This window comes from Emys orbicularis, chromosome 13 (genome assembly GCF_028017835.1).
Source record: "Emys orbicularis isolate rEmyOrb1 chromosome 13, rEmyOrb1.hap1, whole genome shotgun sequence".
Lineage (NCBI taxonomy): Eukaryota > Metazoa > Chordata > Testudines > Emydidae > Emys > Emys orbicularis.
Genome location: NC_088695.1, coordinates 19,162,702 through 19,187,342, shown reverse-complemented (window position 1 = coordinate 19,187,342; position 24,641 = coordinate 19,162,702). Strand labels below are relative to the sequence as shown.

General features: G+C 48.0%; 1 protein-coding gene across 1 annotated transcript; it reads left to right on the top strand.

Annotated features, from left to right (window-relative positions):
- Positions 1-82: 82 nt before the first annotated feature.
- On the top strand, positions 83-24,092 carry LOC135887557 (zinc finger protein OZF-like). The gene is made up of 5 exons (XM_065415284.1): positions 83-88; positions 8,915-8,969; positions 17,419-17,595; positions 17,901-18,014; positions 22,649-24,092. The coding sequence occupies exons 1-5, from the start codon at positions 83-85 to the stop codon at positions 23,584-23,586; spliced, it is 1,290 nt and encodes a 429-aa protein (XP_065271356.1). The 3' UTR covers positions 23,587-24,092.
- Positions 24,093-24,641: the final 549 nt, after the last annotated feature.

Genomic DNA, 24,641 nt, shown 5'->3' with positions numbered 1-24,641 from the left:
GGGTGAGTTTTCTCCCTCTGCAGGAATCACTCATTCCTGTCCTTTTACTAATGTCTCTGCCCATCCAGCTTTAGAAGCTGGAATGCAGGTACATCTGTGTCTTTGCTCTTGCAGCTCTGACTGCCACTGGGCTTGATCTCTGGGTCTTCCCTTCCCCTCCACAAGGATTCAGGTGAACTCTGGTAAGCTTATTAGCATGCATACAGACTCGTTTATTGTTTTCAGTATATTTTCTCTGTAGTTCTTTTACTTTAAGAATGAAATGGGCTTGTATAGAAGGAGCTGTGTGGTGACACAACTGTTAAATATATGGAGATATACCTATCTCATAAAACTGGAAGGGACCTTGAAAGGTCATCGAATCGAGTTCCCTGCCTTCACTAGCAGGACCAAGTACTGTCCCTGGCAGATTTTTGCCCCAGATCCCTAAATGGCCCCCTCAAGGATTGAGCTCACAACCCTGGGTTTAGTAGGCCAATGCTCAAACCACCGAGCTATCCCTCCCCCTGTTGACAATCACTGTTTTCAGTCTCTGAAGAGAAAGCAAGAAGGTGTCCTTGGGCAGCCTGTTTCTGCTGTAAATAACACAGTGAAGGCAGGGAGTTGGGCAGCCTGGAAATACTCCACCCAGAAATGTAATGGCTGGGGAGCAGAAGTCTGATATGGGTGCCCTGGCTGCATAGACAACTGGTGCCTCCCTATACTGGGGGGTGGGGGAGCACAATCTAAAGGGGAGGACATGTGACTGCCCCATGTGTATCCCCTGTGCAGTGCCCCCCCCCTTGCATGCAACCTGGGTTCGCAGTGCTCTACCTGCAGGGATGCGGGGCTCATTTTCCTTATCTTCCTGCACCTCCCCCCGCATAGTTGGCCACTTTCCCTGGAAGCTGGGTGCGGAGGGGAACAGAGCCGCTTCTGCTTGAGAGAGCCTGGCTGGGAGGCAGCAGCGGCCCGTTTCCTGGAGAGGGGGCAGAGCGGGGGTGGGAGGGGGCGGAGTGGGGGTGGGGCCTTAGAGGAAGGGGCGGAGTGGGGACAGGACCTCAGTGCGGAGAGGGGGTGGAGCACCCCCAGGGAAAAGTAAAGTCAGCACCTATTCTTAGCCTATCCTGATTGAGGAGGTCACCCTGAACTGAAATGAACTCGCTAAGCCAGAGGCTCAAATGGCAGACCCCTGTGAAAGTAAGAGGGGGTGGGGACAGGTGTCCCTGCCAGGAGGTGTGGGCTCTATCTCAGAGCCCCCGGCATGGCTTAGCCTGCCCCTCCCCAGGGTTAAAAGATAGAGCTAAGTAGGGCTTCATTAGGAGTCTTTTGTTAAGTGCTCACTAGAGCTGAAATCACTTGTTGTGGGACAGCATTTCTGCCCAGCCTGCTTCAGCAATGAAGTCTCCTCCTCCCCCCCCCCCCCCCCGAGCTGACAATCACTGAGAGCTGGGGGGGAACCTCAAGAGACTGACCTGCCAAGTCACATTAGAGAAGCAGGTGGCAGCAGAAGGTGACTGCATGCAGTGCAGCTCCTGGTAGGGCAGCCATTGGAACGGCAGCTGGGGGGGCAGTGGAATGGAACGGCGGCTGGCTAGCAGGGCAGTAACGCCAGAGTAAGTGCTCAAGCAAAGCGCCTTCTTCCCCGGGAGGGAGGTGAACTCGCACAGATGCACCTCTGAACTCTGGGCCCTCACTGACCAAGGACAACCACTGTGAGTGAGGTGTGGTGAGGGAGCACAGAGGAGCATGGTAAAGGAGCTTTTGGTTGTAGAACTCAGGAACCTGAAGCAGAAGAAACTGCCCCACTCACTCTGGGGTGGGTGTCCTGCTCACAGTTTTGTGATTATGAATCTTGCTTGCAGCATTTTCCTTAATTAATGTCGGGTGGCTTCTCTCCTTTCATAAAAGTTTCTTTTCTATACTCAGACTCTGTGCTTGCGAGAGGGGAAGTGTTGCCTCTTCGAGGTGCCCAGGGGTGGTGTGTAATGTTCCCAAGTTACTGGGTGGAGGCTCGAGCCAGTTCTGTGTTGGATTGTTGAAAAGGAGCCACTAGATATTGAACCCGGCCCTGGTTGCTGCCGACTCCTTGTGGCAGAAGTTACACATACATTAGTTTATTTTGTATTTGGTTAGTGTCACTCTCTTGTGGGCAGGTGATGCATCAGATTCTGCAGTTTTTCACTGGTACTTTTTATACAGACCTAAATGTTTCTACTTCACAGCTTCTGACAGTATGCATAGCATTGTATGAATGAGATTTCAAGGGAAAATTTCTCATATTCCGATGGGCCACACATAGCTCAGGTGTTTCATCTTGTCCCAAAGAATGAACAATCAGCTTGTCCATGCTTTCATCAGGAACTTAATATCCATATCTGTGAAACATAACTTCATGTGCATCAATCAGTCTTCAAAAATATGTCTTCCTTACCAGATGATCTCCGTTGGCAAAATATACCTTCTTTGTATAGATCATAACTCCAGTCATCTTTTCTATCCTTTTGCCCTTCATCACTGTACAGGAACAGCTTTCCATTTTGGGGGTTAGGAGCTGGGAGAGTCTGTGATGGGGCCCCTGGGGTACAACCTGGAAAAGGGGTATCACTGTGCCCCCTTAACTCTCCAGCCTGGGCTGTCTCTCACAGTGCTTTGCTAGTGACAACCAGCAAACCCCTCCATGTGCTGTTATCACTCAGCACACCAGCACGTGGAGCTGCACACCCAGCTAGATTGCAGGAATACCCCAAAGCCACTCACAAATCACACAGAGAAAGGCACCAGCCAATTCCCTCCAGCTTTGCACGCCACAGCTGTACCGTTCTGCCCTGGTCAAAAGGCTGACCAGGGTAATTTTATTACCCGGTCCGCCCCTTCCTCCAGGTGGAGAGGATATGCACAAGCCTCTGTAAACTGAGTTGAGGTTTCCCAAGCACTTCAAGCAAAATACACTGTTTTAGGTAAAGTATAAAACAGATTTATAGAAGATAAATGCACAGTCTAAATCTTAAACCTTATTACACTAGGCAGTATTTAGAGCCACAATTTTCCTCACCCCACTGGATGTTACAGTTCATAATACACAGGCTTCCCTCTTTAACTTAGACCAATCTCCTTAGGTGAAGTTGTTGTCTTCTTAGCGTTCCTGTTGATTCCAGAGTAAGTGCGGGAGGAGAAAGGCCAAAACATGATGCTACCGTCCCTCAATTTATATTCTCAGTCCATGTGCCTAGCAGACGCTTGCCCAGACATGTCCCGGTGAGCTTTGCTGAATCACAGTGAGCGAGTAAATCCCCATAGTGTGGGCTTGTGCAAGTGAGGCATAGAGTTGATTACTGGTCAGTTAACACCCACCTGGCAGTAGAGATTCTCAAACTTACAACATGTTTCAGTACCAACCATAGAGCAAGATCTCATAACTGCATACACATTAACGATGTGCATAATTACAGGGTGTTATTTTGAGGTACATCGTGTCACAGAGTCCATTTTTTTTCTTTTATTGGACTTCTTAAAATATCCAGTGCTTCTTGTGGTGAAAGTGGTCCCAACTTACTCATATAAACTAATCTACGCATGCTGGAGAAAATAAAAACGAAACCATTTATTTTACTACAGTTGTGTACTTATGAACTGCAGGTTTCATTAAAGCTTCCTCCAAAGCTTTGCGCAAATCATGCTTTGCACAGTATAGGGCAGACATGCCGCCAGCTGGACAGTTGTCAAGAGGCAACTGACTATAGAGTAGGATGAATAAAATATAACAACATTTGCCATGGAAGTGCCACTCACTACCAATTGAACTATTGGCAACAACAACAGATCTAGAATTGAGGGGCCTATTCTGGACCTATCTATTCCAGACATAGGTGTGCACCCATGGGATTTGAATGCTGCAAGCCGGGGCGGACATGTCACGGTTCCATACTTCAGTGAAGCAGAGGTGAAAATACTGGGTAAGCAGCAGGCTGTAGTCAGGAATTAGTGCTAGAAGAGAAAAGGTTTCAGGAACAGAATGAACCTTCAGATTCTTCAGATTCAAGATCTTGAGTTCACAAGACTTTTTCACTGACTGATGGGCAGCAACCAAAAGTAGGTGCCAATTTTCTGCATGATCAGAAATAACGGAGAACATTGCCTAAACCCAGTATCCTGTAGGGATCCAGCTTCCTTTCTGTGTGTGGAAGAGAAACAAGGAAATGTATGCCTCAACAAAATTACACCCACCCACACACACACAGCCTACCAAAACTCCCTCTCTGGGGTAGTTACAGTTTGTCTTGTGTGCTGGAAACTTGCAAGATTAGACTCAGAGGAAAAGGGTGGGAGTTAAGAACATAACATAAGAAAGGCCGTACTGGGTCAGACCAAAGGTCCATCTAGCCCAGTATCTGTCTACCGACAGTGGCCAATGCCAGGTGCCCCAGAGGGAGTGAACCTAACAGGCAATGATCAAGTGATCTCTCTCCTGCCATCCATCTCCATCCTCTGACGAACAGAGGCTAGGGACACCATTCTTACCCATCCTGGCTAATAGCCATTTATGGACTTAGCCACCATGAATTTATCCAGTCCCCTTTTAAACATTGTTATAGTCCTAGCCTTCACAACCTCCTCAGGTAAGGAGTTCCACAAGTTGACTGTGCGCTGCGTGAAGAAGAACTTCCTTTTATTTGTTTTAAACCTGCTGCCTATTAATTTCTTTTGGTGACCCCTAGTTCTTGTATTATGGGAATAAGTAAATAACTTTTCCTTATCCACTTTCTCAACATCACTCATGATTTTATATACCTCTATCATGTCCCCCCTTAGTCTTCTCTTTTCCAAACTGAAGAGTCCTAGCCTCTTTAATCTTTCCTCATATGGGACCCTCTCTAAACCCTTAATCATTTTAGTTGCTCTTTTCTGAACCTTTTCTAGTGCTAGAATATCTTTTTTGAGGTGAGGAGACCACATCTGTACACAGTATTCGAGATGTGGGCGAACCATGGATTTATATAAGGGCAATAATATATTCTCAGTCTTATTCTCTATCCCCTTTTTAATGATTCCTAACATCCTGTTTGCTTTTTTGACCGCCTCTGCACACTGCGTGGACATCTTTAGAGAACTATCCACGATGACGCCAAGATCTTTTTCCTGACTCGTTGTAGCTAAATTAGCCCCCATCATGTTGTATGTATAGTTGGGGTTATTTTTTCCAATGTGCATTACTTTACATTTATCCACATTAAATTTCATTTGCCATTTTGTTGCCCAATCACTTAGTTTTGTGAGATCTTTTTGAAGTTCTTCACAATCTGCTTTGGTCTTAACTATCTTGAGTAGTTTAGTATCATCTGCAAACTTTGCCACCTCACTGTTTACCCCTTTCTCCAGATCATTTATGAATAAATTGAATAGGATAGGTCCTAGGACTGACCCTTGGGGAACACCACTAGTTACCCCTCTCCATTCTGAGAATTTACCATTAATTCCTACCCTTTGTTCCCTGTCCTTTAACCAGTTCTCAATCCATGAAAGGACCTTCCCTTTTATCCCATGACAGCTTAATTTACGTAAGAGCCTTTGGTGAGGGACCTTGTCAAAGGCTTTCTGGAAATCTAAGTACACTATGTCCACCGGATCCCCCTTGTCCACATGTTTGTTGACCCCTTCAAAGAACTCTAATAGATTAGTAAGACACGATTTCCCTTTACAGAAACCATGTTGACTATTGCTCAAGAGTTTATGTTTTTCTATGTGTCTGACAATTTTGTTCTTTACTATTGTTTCAACTAATTTGCCCGGTACCGACGTTAGACTTACCGGTCTGTAATTGCCGGGATCACCCCTAGAGCCCTTTTAAAATATTGGCGTTACATTAGCTAACTTCCAGTCATTGGGTACCGAAGCCGATTTAAAGGACAGGTTACAAACCTTAGTTAATAGTTCCGCAACTTCACATTTGAGTTCTTTCAGAACTCTTGGGTGAATGCCATCTGGTCCCGGTGACTTGTTAATGTTGAGTTTATCAATTAATTCCAAAACCTCCTCTAGTGATACTTCAATCTGTGACAGTTCCTCAGATTTGTCACCTACAAAAGCCAGCTCAGGTTTGGGAATCTCCCTAACATCCTCAGCCGTGAAGACTGAAGCAAAGAATCCATTTAGTTTCTCCGCAATGACTTTATCATCTTTAAGCGCTCCTTTTGTATTTTCATCGTCAAGGGGCCCCACTGGTTGTTTAGCAGGCTTCCTGCTTCTGATGTACTTAAAAAACATTTTATTACCTTTGGAGTTTTTGGCTAGCCGTTCTTCAAACTCCTCTTTGGCTTTTCTTATTACACTCTTGCACTTAAGTTGGCAGTGTTTGTGCTCCTTTCTATTTGCCTCACTAGGATTTGACTTCCACTTTTTAAAGGAAGTCTTTTTATCTCTCACTGCTTCTTTTACATGGTTGTTAAGCCACGGTGGCTCTTTTTTAGTTCTTTTACTGTTTTTCTTAATTTGGGGTATACATTGAAGTTGAGCCTCTATTATGGTGTCTTTAAAAAGGGCCCACGCAACTTGCAGGGATTTCACTTTAGTCACTGAACCTTTTAACTTTTGTCTAACTAACCCCCTCATTTTTGTATAGTTCCCCCTTTTGAAATTAAAGGCCACAGTGTTGGGCAGTTGAGGTGTTCTTCCCACCACAGGGATGTTGAATGCTATTGTATTATGGTCACTATTTCCAAGCGGTCCCGCTATAGTTACCTCTTGGACCAGCTCCTGCGCTCCACTCAGGATTAAATCTAGAGTCGCCTCTCCCCTTGTGGGTTCCCGTACTAGCTGTTCCATGAAGCAGTCATTTAAAGTATCGAGAAATTTTATCTCTGCATTTCGTCCTGAAGTGAAATGTTCCCAGTCAATATGGGGATAATTGAAATCCCCCACTATTATTGGGTTCTTAATTTTGATAGCCTCTCTAATTTCCCTTAGCATTTCATCATCACTATTACTGTCCTGGTCAGGTGGTCGATAATAGATCCCTAATGTTATATTTTTACTAGAGCATGAAATTTCTATCCATAGAGACTCTATGGAACCTGTGGATTCGCTTAAGATTTTTACTTCATTTGAATCTACACTTTCTTTAACATATAGTGCCACTCCTCCCCCTGCACGGCCTGTTCTGTCCTTCCGATATATTTTGTACCCCGGAATGATTGTGTCCCATTGATTGCTCTCAGTCCACCAGGTTTCTGTGATGCCTATTATATCTATATCCTCCTTTATCACAAGGCACTCTAGTTCACCCATCTTATTATTTAGACTTCTGGCATTTGTGTACAAGCACTTTAAAAACTTGTCCCTGTTTATTAGCCTGTCTTTTTCTGATGTGCCAGATTCTTTTTTATGTGGCTGTTTATCATCTGATCCGGCCCTTACATTATACTTTTCAGTCCTCTGCTCCTGACTATAACCTGGAGATTCTCTATCATCAGACTCTCCCCTAAGGGAAGTCTGTGTCCGATCCACACGCTCCTCTGCAGCAGTCGGCTTTCCCCCATCTCCTAGTTTAAAAACTGCTCTACAACCTTTTTAATGTTTAGTGCCAGCAGTCTGGTTCCACTTTGGTTTAGGTGGAGCCCATCTCTCCTGTATAGGCTCCTCCCATCCCAGAAGTTTCCCCAGTTCCTAATGAACGTGAACCCCTCCTCTCTACACCATCGTCTCATCCACGCATTGAGACTCTGAAGCTCTGCCTGCCTACCTGGCCCTGCGCGTGGAACTGGGAGCATTTCTGAAAATGCCACCATAGAGGTCCTGGATTTCAGTCTCTTCCCTAGCAGCCTAAATTTGGCTTCCAGGACATCTCTCCTACCCTTCCCTATGTCATTGGTACCTACATGTACCACGACCACCGGCTCCTCCCCAGCACTACACATAAGTCTATCTAGATGCCTCGAGAGATCCGCAACCTTCGCACCAGGCAGGCAAGTCACCATACGGTTCTCCCGGTCATCACAGACCCAGCTATCTACATTTCTAATAATCGAATCTCCCATTACTAACACCTGCCTATTCCTAGAAACTGGAGTTCCCTCCCCCGGAGAGGCAACCTCAGTGCGAGAGGCAACCCCAGAACCATCTGGAAGGAGGGTCCCAACTACGGGAAAGTTTCCCTCTGCTCCCATTGACTGCTCTACTTCCCTGGGCCCTTCTTCCTCCTTAACAGCACAGGTGCTGTCTAAGCGGAGGTGGGACAATTCTACAGTGTCCCGGAAAGCCTCATCAACATACCTCTCTGCCTCTCTCAGCTCCTCCAGTTCCGCCACCCTGGCCTCCAAAGTCCGTACATGGTCTCTGAGGGCCAGGAGCTCCTTGCACCGACTGCACACATACGCCACCCGCCCACAGGGCAGGTAATCATACATGCAACAGTCGGTGCAATAAACTGGATAGCCCCCACTCTGCTGCTGGGCTTCTGCCTGCATTGTATCCAAGTTAGTGAAAGGGTGGTTTACAGAAGGAAGTTTTGGAATGTGGTTTGGTTTATAGGTTTTAGGGGGGGGCCACGGGGATGGGGTTACGGCTGGCGAGGGACTCCCACTCCCTTCCCACTCCCCTTCTAAACTCCCTTGCGAAACTCCCTGTTAGCAGCCCCTGTTCACAAAGCTCCCTGGTCGCTTGTGCGCGGCTTTATAAAGCCCTGGCCTGAGTGAATGCCCCGCCCACTGAGTAAGGCTCAGCCAATTACCAGAGGCTTCGAGCTTTCAAACCTGCCTCCAACTGCCAGCCAGAGCACACGGTCCCTCAAACAAACAAACAAACAAACACAAGCTCAGCACACAGCAAGTAACCCCCAAACACAAACAAACACACACTACAGACAGTCACTTACCCCACAGATGCTGTATTAGCTCCTCCTTCACCTGGAGAACTCCCTTGCGAAACTCCCTGTTTGCAGCCCCTGTTCGCAAAGCTCGAAGTTATAGATTGTTTGACAGATTTCTTTTTTGATTGGGAGAGGAAAGTTTCCATCTCTTCCTGAGCAGTGACTTCGTTAATTGCAGACACCAGGGAGATGGATGAAAGACAAATCTAAATGATGGTTCTAGTGACATCACTGTCGCCCACTGCCACGCTCCTTGTCCCACCAAAGGCAATAATCTGGCATCCACTGCTTCCTCCATAGAAGCAGTGCACTTGACTGGAGAGGAGGGGTGCACATTCTCCTGGGTCCCTGCCCTTCTCCCCCCCCCCCCAACTTAGCTCACCTTTGCATCTCTCCTTCCTCGGAGCAGGAGAAGGAAGGGAGGCAGCTGATTCCACCGCCCCCTTACCGGTGCTCCACTTGGGCACATGGGCTGCAGCATTCTTGTTTTGCACAGGCAGGGAGTAGTCTCTCTCTGCCAGAGCCAGCCAACCCTGACGTGGCATCTCTTGGGGCCAGCCAGAACTGCAGTCCAACCCTAGCAGCTGAGCGCTATCAACAGTGGCATCTAGCAGCAGCAGCAGCATCTATAGCTCAGCCAGAAACTGGGAGCTGCCCGGCCAAACAAAAAATGTAAATGACACCTTGCCTGGTGCATGCCTGTGCCCCCTCAGGGAGGTGGGCCCCACAGGTTGAGAACCTCTGTCCTGCTCCCTTCAAGGGGACCAAGAGACACCCAGCGTTCCTTGACCATTTTGATCTTTATCAAATATATACAAAGGAAGAGGCAGATATTGTTACTAAAAACATTCTCCAGCCTCCATGTTGTTTGCCTGATCTCTATTCTGAACAAGCAGGAGCTACTTCACTCTAAGGTGGGAACTGCCAGTCTTTAGTTGGCAGAAGCCTAGGGTGACCATATGTCCTGTTTTTGCCAGGAAAGGTGGGTGACCAGATGTCCTGATTTTATAGGGACAGTCCTGATATTTGGGGCTCTTTCTTATATAGGCACCTATTACCCACATACACACACACTCTGTCCCCGTTTTTCACCCTTGCTATCTGGGCACCCTAAGGAAAGGTTCCTTTTTTAAGCCCTGTTCCAGCAGTCCCGACTTCTTTTGGCAAAAGTGGGCATTTGTCCCATTTGCTCTTGCCAAATTGATCAGTTAGCAAGAGCAAACAGGACAAATGCCCACTTTTGTCAAAAAGGTGGGATGAGGAGGAATGCGGGGGGGACAAGCGGCGATGCCAGCCCCATGCAGGGGGGGAGGCAGGCAGGGCTTGAGAGAGCAGCAACACCAATCCCAGCCTCACATGGGGGGCGAGCAGCGACGACAGCCCCAGCCTTGTGCAGGGAGAGGGGGAGGGGGAGGAGGGAGGCCTCGGGCGAGCAGCTCGGGCCAGCCCCGCGCGTGGATGGGGAGAGGGCTTTGGCTAGCCTCACATGGTGCCCCATTTTCCCTTTGGGAAATATGGTCACCCTACAGAAACCCCAAAATGTCTAAGATGGTGTCCTGGCAAAACGCTGTGTGTGTTTGTAGGGGGTCCACACCAGGGCCAGCTTTAGGACCTGCGGGGCCCGATTCGAGTACCCGGCGGTGGTCCAGGTCTTTGGCGGCACTTCAGGGGCGGGGGGTCCGCTCCGTGTCTTCCGTGGCACTGAAGGACCCCCCGACGCCAAAATGCCGCCGAAGACCCCGGAGGACCTTCCCCCCCGACACCGGAGCGGACCGCCACCGGGTGAGCCTAAGGCACGGGGCCCTCTTACCCGATTCCGGGGAATCGGCCTAAAGCCGGCCCTGGTCCACACAATCGTTACCCTGAGGTAAAGCAGCAGTGAGCATGTGCCAAGTTAATAGCTACTGAGCATGTGCAGGATGAGGTGAGAGAGAGGTAGACCAGCTGGCTGGTCACAGCCCACTCAGAGGGTTACAGCTAGTTCTAAAGGTCAGAGCTGTCAATCAGCGCTCTGAGCTACTGGTTGGTACTGAGCATATGTGAATGTGATAATTGCTGCTAAGAACAGAAAGACATAGGGAAGGAGCCAAAGTGCAGCATAAAAAACTGGCTGCCAGGAAGTAGATTTGGATTTGGAGCGAGCGAGCACAGTTGGTGGGGAGACGGAGGGAGAAATTGGAAGCCAGCAAAAATATCTGCTGAAAGAGCTGCCAGAGGGAGAGATCACAGGGGCTGACCAAGAGGGCAGAAGAACAGCTTGGAAAGACGGTTGAAGGAAGCTGAAACAGCAGCAGCATTAATAACACAATAACTAATGCATGAAAGGACAGAGTAAGGAAAGCTGCTGTGACCAGGGCAGAGAAACAGGAAGCACCTGCAATTTAAAGGGATACTTTATAAATCTGTTGGTAAGCCTGCTATTTTTAATTATAGTACAGTGTGGAATAGTATATAGGATGTGTGTGTTTATGTGCTTATAAGAATGCATAAAATTCTGTTATTAATTGCAATTGACATGTGTAACCTTTAAAGCAAATACAAGAACTGTTGTCAGCAATTTGTTGCAAACTGGCCATTTAAACAATATGCCATTATAGTTTGAATGCTCTTTAAACTTGCACTAGGGGATTTATGCCTTGTTTAGGATTTTTAGAACGTACTGTATGAGAGATTACTAGCTTCATTAATAAAAGGATACTCTGTTTTGGAAAAGAATACAGCCTGCGTCAATTACTTTATTAGAATGTTATATCCCTGTCCTTTAGTGTTTTCCTTAACAACTCTGGTTACCCTGGAAACATTGCCCCAGCACAAGGGGGCAATAGGCAGGTTTTTCCAGAAACACCCAAGAATCCACGTTTTGGGATAACAAAATGAGTCAATATGGAAGGCTGTAGAGGGGCTGTAAGTTCCTCATGTACACAGCTCCAGAGGCCCTAACATCATGACACTTCTCTCTTTCGCTGCCTCACTTGGAGTGTTAGGTGCTAGGGCCCTGCACACAGGTGTAGGTATTGCAGATTCGCCCTCAGGAACTAGAGAGGGGTGCAGAGGGGTCCACCAGGGAGACACTACCCTTCTCCTTCAACCCAGGAGGAAGATTAGACTGAGCTTGTGTTTTGCTGTTCTTAAGCACTAAAGGAAAACCCTGTGTGTGCGCGCGCGCATGCACTGAATCAGGCCTGACACATTTACTGGTTTTCCCCTGCAGCCTTGATTTTTGGCCCTTTCTATAGAGAAATTGGATCATCTGATTCAAGGTCTGGTATGGGCAAAATTCATATGAGGTCAGAGAGGGATTTATATGTGTGGGTTTAGAAATAGCCCTGGCAGAAAATGCTTCAACATGAGCTCCTGTTTCCCTGTTCTCTCAGAATATAGATGATCCAAACCTGGATGTGGCTAGAATGGGCTAACGACAGTGCATTATTAATCAGTTCTTATTACTCAAATATTCTCCAGTTTGGCTAACTGTATTTGCTGTATTTTAAGTTAATTGTCTGTACTAAAATGCTCTTCTGGCATACTTTTGTTCCCTGTGCCACTTTGGAACCAAGTGCTCTGAGCGGTTTTATTAATAAAGCTGTTTGCTGCCCAGCGTGGGCACTTGGAGGTGGGCTCAGTAGAGGTTTTCTGCAGTCTAGTGTTCTTCTGTTGGGGGGTTGTATTATGTGTATCATTTTGGCCCCTGAGCTGCCTCGAAGCCAAGTGTTCTGGGTGCTTTTTAAAGGTGCAGGGCTGGTCGGGGCTAATAACAGTGCATTGTTAGTGAGTTCTCATTACTGAAATATTGTTCTTAGGTGTCTGTAACATGGTCCAGTGTGGGGTTGTTGTTGTTTTTTCCCCAATAATTGCATTTATTAAAATGTCATTCTGGCTTTTACACCATGCCAGTAATTGCACAGGAGAGGTCCAACTCTTCTAGCTAAGGATGAGAACAGCTTCCTGTGTGAAAGTCAATGATTCTATGTGCTCTAAAATCCTCATGCTGATGCATTTTGGTTTGAAATGTGGTGTGCCCCAGAAGAGGGAGCAGATTTCGAGATCTGAGGCTGCAGGGACCATCTCTGCACTAAGAGCAGCAGCTCTGGGACTCACTGAGATGGGGTGAGGAGGGGCAGTTTGTGCAGAGTCCAGATTTCTCCTGCCAGTCCTCTGCAACACACAGATCCCTGTGCGCCCTCCTCAGTCTGCCTCCCCACTGCCAATGCATCTCCCTGTCTAACCCTTGGTCTGCTCCCATCCCCACACAAAGGCATCCCCTTGTGACCTCCTTCCTCTGTCTCCTGCCCTCCCGACATCCCTGTGTCCAATCTTTGGCCTACCTCCTGCCCTCACCCCTCTAGTCTCCCTGCACCTTACTCAGTCTACTTCCTAGCTGCTGTCGCAGATCCACAGGATCGGTGCTACATCCCCAGCTTTTAAACAGTCCCTGGGAGCAGTGGTACACATACCCCTGGGTGTACGCAGAGGTCTTCCAAGAGGTACTCAACTCATCCAGATCAGTGTTTCTCAACCTGGTGGTTGCAACCTCCATGGGGGTCACAGAACGGTTTTAGGATGGTCACAAGTGCAGGGCTGGTGTTAGGGGATGGCAAGCAGGGCAATTGCCCAGAGCTCCCATGCCATGGGGGCCCCTGCGAAGCTCAGTTACATGCTTCACCCCTGGGCAGTGGGGCTTGGGCTTCAGACAAGGCTCAAGTGAAAAACAGGCTCAAGTATTGCACTGAGAAGTAAGTACAATATTTATATTCCCATCTATTTATGTAAGAATTATGTGGTACAAATGAGAACGTCGGCATTTTTTCAGTAACAGTGTACTGGGACACTCTGGGATTTTTCTGTCTGATTTTATAAACAAGGAGTTTTAAAGTGAGGTGAAACTCAAGGTACATAAAGCAAATCAGACTCTTGAAAGGGGTAGAGTAGTCTGGAAAGGTTGAAAGCCACTGCCTTGCAGGATCCCCTTCAGTGGGCCAGACCACCAAGAGGTCCCGCTCTTTTGCAAGGGGAGGCTACGTGGCCTCACTGAGCCCTAGAGTCATCCCCTGGGCTCCAACCCTGCTGCTTCATGCTGTGAGCTCTGCCCAGTGAGCCCGACTCCTGGGCAGAGACCTGTGCACACTGCAGGGCCCAAGGCATCTCAGTCAGGATTTGCAGTGACACCCGGCAGCCTTTTCCAAACAAAGTAGGGTTTATTAGTCCACTGGGACCCAGCACGGGGAAGCCTTGAGATGAGCAGATAAGCAAAGGTTAAGCCATAGCCCATCCTGGCCAAGCCAGTGCAATCAGCCAGCCAAGCTGTGATGGATTCCATTACCGGCCCTGTCTCTTTGGGTGTGTCCACACAGCAACTAGACAGCTGCAGCTGGCCCATGCCAGCGGAGTCAGGTTCGCGGGGCTCGGGCTGTGGGGCTGTTTCATTGCGGTGTAGACATCTGGGTTGGACCTGGGCTCCAAGACCCTGTGAGGTGGGAGGGTCCCAGAGCTGGACTCCAGCCCGAGCCTGGAAGTCTACACAGCAATGGAACAGCCCCTCAGCCAAAGCCCTTTGAGCCTAAATCGGCTGGCACAGGCCAGCAGCGGCGTTCTCTTTGCTGTGTAGACATACTCTGTCAGTCCAAGGCGAGAGCTCTGTGTCCAGAGGGCAGCACCTAACTCTGGCACCTTTCCCATTTGTTCTCTAACTGGGGCCTCAGCTTTGCTCAACTTCCCAACCCAGCCGTGGGGGAAATCTCCTTCCTCTGGGCGGTTGGTTGCCAGGGGTGAATGTCCCAGCCATTGGGGCGTCCACTGTCTTTTCAGATTCTCCATTGATATGGGGGTCAGTTTCCAGCCAGTCCTTTAATGACCCAGTCATTCTGCCCCAGACAGCAAGGTGACAGCCCCCTCCCAGCCCCGTATGTCTTCTCTGCTGCTCCAGGAGCAGCGTTAACCCTCCTGCACCCACTGGGTAGCAATGTAAAGCAGAAATGGAAATTGAGGCACACACATGGGAGTCATGAAAATATTACAGAAAATTCCCACTTTGTCATGCCTCCCCCATGCATGTCCCTCAGTGTCCTCCTCAGCCTGACACTCCTGCACTGTCCTTGGTTAACCTCCTCCCGCCACCCCTACATCCACCTGCGCCTTTTTCATTCTACCTCACATATCCCCTCTTTCCGCCTCAGACTCACTTTGACCCCCAAACACAGACTCATCCCCCGAATCCCTCCTTAGATACTGCCACGATGCATTACCATGCACCTTCCTCTGCATTCCACCCCTCCCCACACATGTCCCCTATGTCTTCCTCACTGTGCACCCCCACATCCCTAAACACCTCCTGTCCACCTGCTCCTTCATTCCACTGCTTCTTCCTCTAGCTCCCCATTTTCCCATTGTTCATCATAGCTACATACCCAGTCTGCTCACCCCCAAGCAGAGTCTAGCCTCAGCCTACTAGAGCTACTATAAGGTGGGTGCATAATTGGTTGGAAAACTATTCTCCGAGAGTAGTTATCAGTGGTTCACAGTCATGCTGGAAGGGCATATCAAGTGGGGTCTCCCAGAGCTCAGTTCTGGGTCTGCTTCTGTTCAATATCTTAATCAACGATTTAGATAACGGCATAGAGAGTACACTTCTAAAGTTTGCGGACGATACCAAGCTGGGAAGGGTTGCAAGTGTTTTGGAGGATAGGATTAAAATTCAGAATGATCTGGACAAACTGGAGAAATGATCTGAAGTAAATAGGATGAAATTCAATAAGGACCAATGCAAAGTATTCCAATTAGGAAGGAACACTAAGGGCAGGTCTTCACTATGGGGGGGGTCGATTTAAGATACGCAAATTCAGCTACGCGAATAGCGTAGCTGAATTCGACGTATCGCAGCCGACTTACCCCGCTCTAAGGACGGTGGCAAAATCGACCTCCGCGGCTTCCCGTCGACGGCGCTTACTCCCACCTCCGCTGGTGGAGTAAGAGCATCGATTCGGGGATCGATTGTTGCGTCCCGACGAGACGCGATAATTCGATCCCCGAGAGGTCGATTTCTACCCGCCGATTCAGGCGGGTAGTGTAGACCTAGCCTAAGTTGCACACATACAAAGCGGGAAATGACTGCCTAGGAAGGAGTACTGTGGAAAGGGATCTAGGGGCCATAGTGGGCCACAAGCTAAAGATGATTCAACAGTGTTACATTGTTGCAAAAAAAGCAAACATCATTCTGTATTTGCAGGTGTGTTGTAAGGAAGACATGAGAAGTAATTCTTCCGCACTACTCCATGCTGATTAGGCCTCAACTGGAGTATTCTGTCCAGTTCTAGGTGCCAGATTTCAGGAAAGATGTGGACAAATTGGGGAAAGTCCAGAGAAGAGCAACAAAAATGATGAAAGGTCTAGAAAACATGACCTATGAGGGAAGACTGAAAACACTGGATTTGTTTAGTCTGAAGAAGAGATAACTCAGTGGGGACATGATAACACTTTTCAAGTACATAAAAGGTTGTTACAAGGAGGAGGGAGAAAAATTGTTCTCATTAACCACTAAGAATAGGACAAGAAGCAATGGGCTTAAATTGTAGCAAGGGAGGTTTAGGTTGGACATTAGGAAAAACTTCCTAACTCTCAGGGTGGCTAAACAATGGAATAAATTGCCTAGGGAGGTTGTGGAATCTCCATCATTGGAGAATTTTATGAGCAGGTTAGACAAACACCTGTCAGGGATGATCGAGGTCAGGGGTCGGCAATGTTTGGCACGCGGCTCGCCAGGGTAAGCACCCTGGCGGGCCGGGCCAGTTTTATTTACCTGCTGACGCGGCAGGTTCGGCCGATCGCGGCCCCCACTGGCCGCGGTTCGCCGTCCCGGGCCAATAGGGGCGGCAGGAAGCGGCGTGGGCGAGCGATCTGCTGGCCGCGGCTTCTCGCCACCCCCATTGGCCCGGGACGGCAAACCGCGGCCAGTGGGGGCCGCGATCGGCCGAACCTTTCGCGTCAGCAGGTAAATAAAACTGGCCCGGCCCGCCAGGGTGCTTACCCTGGTGAGCCGCGTGCCAAACATTGCCGACCCCTGATCTAGGTAATACTTAATCTGGGTGCAGGGAAATGGACCTTGCGAGGTCCCCTCTAGTCCTACGATTCTGTGATGCTATGAAAACAATGGTAGCTGGTGGCCACCTTCACTAGGGACAGCCTGCCTTCCACATGCCAAAGGGTAGAGGAATGGTGGCCATCTTGAGTAAAGGCATTTTAGCTTCAGGCCCTCCCCTCCAATGGGAGAAGGTAGTCATTTCGAAAAAGGGGAAATGTGCGATTTCACTGCCAGGAATGGTGCGATCATGAGAAATTTTTCAAATCCTAGATAAACACTGTCAGATCCATGATAAAATCAGTAGCTCTGGGCATTGTGGTTGCACCACAGTAACAGCATGCTTATCGTCTAACCTTTCAGAAATTTCCCCTCTCCCCCAGGAATGTTCCTGCTCTCTGTGGCCGAGGGGGATGTTCCCAGATCTTTCTGTGACTGAGCCTGGGGGGGCTGTGGCTGGGGCAGTAGGTTCTGAGCGGGGGACTCTTGTTGTTGATACAGGTGCCCGTGACCTTCGAGGAGGTGGCTGTGTATTTCACTGAGGGGGAATGGGCACTGTTGGACCCGGGTCAGAGAGCCCTGTACAGGGACGTCATGCTGGAGAATTACAGGAATGTGACCTCGCTGGGTAAGGATTCCTGTGCTCTCAGTCTTAGAAACTGCGCATCTTTGAAGTGCCCAGGTTGGCTTTTGCTCAGGATTCTTCCCTGATCGCTTAGATTTCAGTGGGATCAGCCCCATAGTCGCAGGCTCAGCAGGCTTAGGAAGGTGTAAAGAGTTTGCACAGTGGCACTGTGCCAGAGTCATAAAATCCCCCAGTGCGTGGAGATCCCTGAATCCTCTTCTGCCCTCCCCAAAGGGTCTCCAGGAACACTTCCCATCCCTTTGGTGTATACAAGGGCATCCACCCACCCAGCACATCTGGAAACAGCTGTCTCAGAACAACTGTAAAACTCTGATCTCACTTCATTTCTTTTCCCGGAGCAGGTTTTCCAATTTCCAAGCCCAGCGTGATCTCCCAGCTGGACCAAGGGGAAGAGCCGTGGGTCCCTGATCTCCAGGAGTCCCAGGCTAGAGAGATCCAGAGAAACATCCCCAGAGGTGAGAGATTGGTTAAACGGATGTGGAAACCATCCCTCATTGACTTAAAGTGCTGGGATTCCCACGCAAGCCCCTTGAGCTCCTCCAGTTCTAACTCATTGCCTCCGGGTCAGGATTGTGCCCAGCAGGTGTCATGACCTCCTGGCAGACATAATTCATGGCTTTCCACGCATCCTGACTGACCCCTGGCAGTAGCTCCCTGCCCCTTGACTGTTCAGATGGATGTGGAGGAAGAATTGGGTGTTCTCCTTCCAGGTGTGTGAGTGCTCAGTGATCTGTAGCCAGAGAGCTTTCCCTAGTGGTACCTGTCAGTTTGCCATGCATCTCCTCGTGTATCCACCCCAGCACCCTCACAGCTCCTTCTCACCACCGGTGTCTGGTGGTCAGAGTTCTCCATCGGCTGCTGTTCACGGGTTCCCTTTTTTTCTTCTAAGAAAACTTTTTCTCCATATAAATAGTTCTGGTAGCTTATTTTTTAGCCATGTTTTTCCCACTGGAGATTTGTTTATTTCCTATTTTATGAAGCTTTTGTTCTTGTTTTTCTCTGGGGCTCTTTTACCTGGTACCGGGTGGCTTGGTTATGCCAAAGTCTCCTGGAGTTCAGCACTGTCTCACTTGCAGGGTGTCTAATCCACTGAACGATCCTCACACTCATTGTTTATTTTGCCTCACTGAGGGGCACATGAGAGACAAGTGCTCTATTTGTAGAACTTTCAAGAGGAGAACACAAAAATCTAGGGACATGAGAGTAAAATATTACCATATGGAGCATGCTTGCATCCCTTCTCAGACCTCAGTCATCTGGAGTCCAATGCTTTGTCCTACGGCAGGAGTTTTCCTATGGATTTTTCTGACTCACCTCATGGCTTGAAGTCAGAGACAGACACAAGAGAAGAGGAATTGTTCCCCTTCTCCCACCATGTGTTGTAAGAACTGTAAGTCAGTCTCAGGGTAAGACTTGACTTATAAATCAAAGAGCTTTTTCTTCTTCAGAACCAGACTCTGGGAACTGAAAAGCCTCAGCAGAGTCCTCATGGGAACAGTCAGGTTACAGCACAAGTAGAGACTAGCTGCTCCCCAGTATCGACAGTGAAATCAGGGCAGGAAATCCAGCCATTGACTCCAGGACCAGTGCAGGTATCCTCGAGAATGGCTCTGACAGTTTATTAGAAGCACGAACTTCTGCCAAAATATTATTGAGATGTCATGAGATTTGCTCTGTCTGTCAGTCCCGAATTCCCCTTGGCTGCAACAAGACCCAACTCTGACTACTCATAGGGTACAACCTTTATTACAGCCAGAGCTGCCCTCAGCACTGGCTAGAATGTCTGTAGGACCGATACCATCAGTCATGGTGTCCTCTGTACCTTTGAAGCCTCCGGTACCGGTTTCTTGTACACAGATGGTTCCGACAGGACTCAAGACATCAGTATTGACATTTAAACCTTCTGCCAACACGCACAGATCCAGAGGCTCTACACCTGTGATTCCTCCTAGTATCATACCACCGGTGGCATCCAACTGCCCATATTCATTATCAGATTCAGAAGAAGAACCCTATACTTCTTACTGTAGAGGGAGATCTAGATTCTCTCCATTACGTTCTTCAGTGACAAAATAGAGCATTCAATGGAGATGATACCACAATGGTAGATCTAGACATAGATTTCCATGATCTTGCAGATGAACCCTGTGTCATACGGGTACATGCAATAGCTGGACTGGAACCCATGCAGCATCCCTCCAGCTTCTAGGCTGGTTTCTCCAGACTGTTTTCCAAGAAATTCTGTGTGGGTGGGAATTAAGTTCGGGGTAAGACTCACGTTATACCTCAAACTAGCTGTGCTGTAAAGACATGCTCTGTAGATAAGTTTAGTTATTTCTTTCATAAGTCTTTTCTCAAGTTACAAAGCCAACACCCCCTGAGCTTAAAATTTAGTATTGTCTCTTCCAGGGATTCTCCCTTTGAGCTGATGGCTTTTTGTCCTCTTCAGTATTTATCCTAGGATGGCAACTCTCGTGCTCCCAGAATATGGCACACTCCGGTACTTTCCAAAACATCATGAGCCTGTCCCTGCTGACATGACCCCATGCCCACCAGAGTGACTTTTCATGCCTGGTGTGTGTGAGCTCACGCCACATGGGGAGTGGAATTTTTAAGAGCCCTCCCTCCCCTCTCCCCCCGCACCAGCGTGACCTTATGTCTAGGATCACGCTGTCAGGGTAGGACTGGCATCCCCCATCTGATACTGGACAAAACCAATTTTGTCTGAATACCAGATGCGAACACACCCGAGAAAAACAGGACTGTTCAGTTTAATACCAGACAAGTGGCCTGCCTAATTTTATCAGCTACGGTCGCCTTTCCAGTGGCAGTTACTTCCACTAGAAGGGTTTGGAAACCACAAGCATGAATTTCATACCCCTCCCCCCACCCCTCTTTCCTCTTTTTATGAGGATAAAGTTGCTTTAAAGCCTCATCCAACGTTCTTTATCAAGGCTGGTTACCGATTTCCATCTCAACCAAACCAGCTTTTTACCTCCCTTTTCCCCCAAACCACATTCATGTAAGCTTGAGGAGAAACAGCATTTTCTGGTCATCTGCTGGGCCCTTGCCTTTTATCTGGACAGGACAAAACAGTTTCAGTCTTTGCCTCAATTCTTTGTTTCCTGCGTGGAGAGAATGAAACGACAGGAGGTTCCCTTACGGTGAATTTCTTGGTGGATCACCTCTCGTATCACTACAAGTTATGATGCTGCAAAGTTAAAACTACCTTCCAAGCTGACTGTATGTTCAGTGAGAGCCTCGGCAGCTTTCCTAAGGGATATTTCAATCCAAGATATCTGCAGGGCAGCAACCTGGTCTTCAGTTCACACTGTTCCCAAGCACTGTGACATTTCAGCCACTTCCAGAGACTGTGCTAGCTTTAGAAAGGCTGGTCTGCAGTGGCTTTGCAGATAGACTCTGAACCCTCCTCCATAGAACACTGCCTGGGAGTTACCTGAAGTGGAATAGACACATGAAATCACTCAAAGATAACAAAAATTAGATACCTATGTGACCCGAGGTGCCTAGGGCAGCCCACACTGAAAATGCCAAAGTCAAGGCAGGCTCCAAAGAAGAGAGCAAATTCTCCCAAAACTGGTGGCTAACACTGTAGGTAGATTCACCAACCAGTCACAAACTGTGCTCCTGATCCCCCATGCTAGTTATGAAGAAGCTAAAAAAATAAATAAAAAGCAGCCATCACACAGCCCCTTTTCATCCACTCCAGTCACTGGCTCCGAGTCAGCAAAGTCCTGTAAAGTGAGAAGTTACTTAAAACTCTATTCACTATACAAAATGTTCTTCTGATCCCTAAAGGGCCAGCCACATTACCAGATCAATACTAGTTTGGATCTTACCCAAAATACCACACTGCCAGCCAATCCTTTAGTTTCTAAAACGAAAGATTTATTAGAAAAGTAAAGAACGAGAAGAGAGTTGTTAAATGTTCAAAGCAATCAGATACATACATATGACTTCAGATGCCATATGTCAGGTTCTTAGCAACACTGGTGAGTTTGCTGGCTTGGAAAGTCCCTCTGGAACACATCCAAAGCCTAGATGGGTCTATCAATCCTTTGTCCAAAGCTTTAGTTTGTAGAGAAGTTACTCCAGAGGTGAGGAGCAGGATTGAAGACAATATGGAGGTGATGCTGTTGCCTTTTTCTATTCTCTGCTATGTGGCTTGTACATCTTTTGTCCCAAACACAAGCTCACAGCACATGGGCATGGAAAGGTACTTAGAGTCCCCTGTCTATAGGCATGTCCCTACATGTTCTGCTGACTCATAGGCATAGCCCCTGCCTTCTCTCAATGGGTTCATTGTACAGCTGATTGCCCTTGATAGGCCAGTAAGCAGGCTGGATAGTGCTGATGCCAATCTGTCTGGGGGGGTCACCCAGAAACACAGCACAAGTTTGAGCTAGCACTATACCACACATATTTATAACTCATGATACAAAGATGGTACATACAAATAAACAAGCTTATCATATTTAGCAAATCATAACTTTTTCACTGATACTTTATATGACATATATGATTCACTGCAATTTTGTAATATTAATATCGATAATATTATAAATGGTCACCCATATTCCATACAGCATCACACTGGTTGTTTTCCAGAATGTGTTGCACATGTCTATTCCACCACCCATCCTCTTCTCTTCTGCTTCAGAGTCCATTATGTTAGGATGCTGGTGCAAATGAACTGAGATGATTCCCGGGGCAGATCTGCCCTTCATGCCCTCAGCTGGATGAATGAAGGCATGCATGGCACATGTACCACTACAGAAAACTCTCCCATTACAGTGTCATGCACACCCCTAAAGCGGAATAGATGTGAAGTGGAATAGACATGTGCAACATCTTGAAAAACAGCAAATACAGTAAAGGTTGGTAGCTGATTTTTCCCTTCTCTCTTTCTTCCGGGGAATGGTTTGTGCAGGATTCAACACCTGATTTGACTGTCTTCCCAGCAGTTATTTTGGTTTGTTTCCCCACTTTCCTGTTCCCCTTTTCTCACCTTCCTTTTCCTCAGGCACAGGGACTGACTCCTGTCTGGATTCTCTCTCTGTCCCAGCAGGTGATGAGACGGTGAGTGAGAGCAATGAAGAGAGTCCTTGTCCGGCCGGTCCTGAGCAAATGGAACTGAAGGGGACGTTGCTGGGAAGGTGTGAAGGGGATGATTCCCAGATTCCTGGGCAAGGACAAGCCCAAGAAACTCAGTGCAGGCTAGAGAAGCAGCAGGGAACCCCCCCAGGAAAGATACTGGGTGAATCCACTTGCCGAGGGGGAGGTTTGGAAGAACCTAATGAACCCACGATCCAGCCAAGAACCTACACTAAGGAGAAGCGTTTCGAATGTGCTGAGTGCAGGAAATGCTTTAGTTGTAAAGAACACCTTGTTAGACATCTGAGAGTCCACACTGGAGAGACCCCGTATCACTGCCCTGAGTGTGGGAAACAATTCAGTGACCAATCAATCCTTATTAGACATCAGCGAACCCATACAGGAGAGAGACCCTATAAGTGCACTGACTGCGGGAAAAGCTTCAGTCAGAGGTCAGGCCTTATTACACATCAGACAGTCCACACAGGAGAGAAATGCCATAAATGTCCTGACTGCGGACAAACCTTCACTCAGAGAGGGCATGTTACTAGACATCGGAGGACTCACACGGGTGAGAGACCCTATGGATGCCCAGAGTGTGGAAAAAAGTTCGCTTCCACCTCTGACCTTATTATACATCAGAGAATCCACACGGGAGAGAAACCCTATAACTGCCCCGACTGTGGGAAAAGCTTCAGTCACAGCCATCACCTTACTGACCATCGGAGAATCCACACAGGAGAGAGACCCTATACCTGCCCCGACTGTGGGGAAAGCTTCAAAAGTAAATCTGGCTTCAAAGTCCATTGGAGAAGGCACACAGGAGAGTGCCCCTATCAATGTTCCGTCTGTGGGGAAAGGTACAAAACCAGGAACTCTCTAACATGCCACATGAAACACCACACAGAATAGTGCCAGACATTTCCCCTCCTCTCTCTGCATCTGTAGAGATAGGAAGAACCATGAGGATAATAAACAGTTGCCCAATGCCCTAGGGAGTCAAGTGGCACCACTATTTACTTGTGTGCTGTGTATCTCAGGAGGACGGAGGCACCAGGAGAGTGACATTATTATTATTACTGTATTGCATTATTCTCTGACACTCTCCCATCCCATCCCAGGTCCCTCTGTCATGAGGAGGCTTTTACTGAGCCAAAGGGTTTACATGGATTTCCTGGTCCGTTTTTAGGCAGGGGCTCAGTTCATATTGTTGCACACAGGGATTATTCTGTAAATTGCTGCCCCAGGAGGCATTTTCTCCCTGTTTCTGCATGGTGGGGAGAGCAGGGGTCTGAAATTTCTGGATAGTTGGGTGTCAGGGGATTGTTTATTGTTCATTGAATTATTTTCTGGGTATTGCTCAATTATGTGTTTTTTCCCCAAATAAGATGTAAATAAAACTTTTCTGGCAAATCTCATTTTCCTGAGCAGCCTGGGAATTTCACTGGTTCTTGAGCTCTGGGAGGGAGAGGGGCCAAGTGTCCCAGACTGGGTGAGTTGTCTCCCTCTGCAGGAATTGCTCATTTGGGGGGGAGGGATAGCTCAGTGGTTTGAGCATTGGCCTGTTAAACCCAGGGTTGTGAGTTCAATCCTTGAGGGGGCCGCTTAGGGATCTGGGGCAAAAATCAGTACTTGGTCCTGCTAGTGAAGGCAGGGGGCTGGACTCGATGACCTTTCAAGGTCCCTTCCAGTTCTAGGAGATGGGATATCTCCATTAATTATTATTATTTATTTATTTTTTATTTCCCCCATATTCAGCTCTTTCCCTGATGTCTCGGCCCATCCAGCTTTGGAAGCTGGAGAATAGCCACATCTGTGTCTTTGCTCTTGCAGCTTTGACGGCCTCTGGGCTCTATCCTTGGGTCTTCCCTTCCCCTCTACAAGGGGTTTAATTGGGGCAGGAGAGAAACATCCTCAGAGGCAGAATAGATGGACATTTCCAGATGGGGAGCAGCTCATCTCCTTCT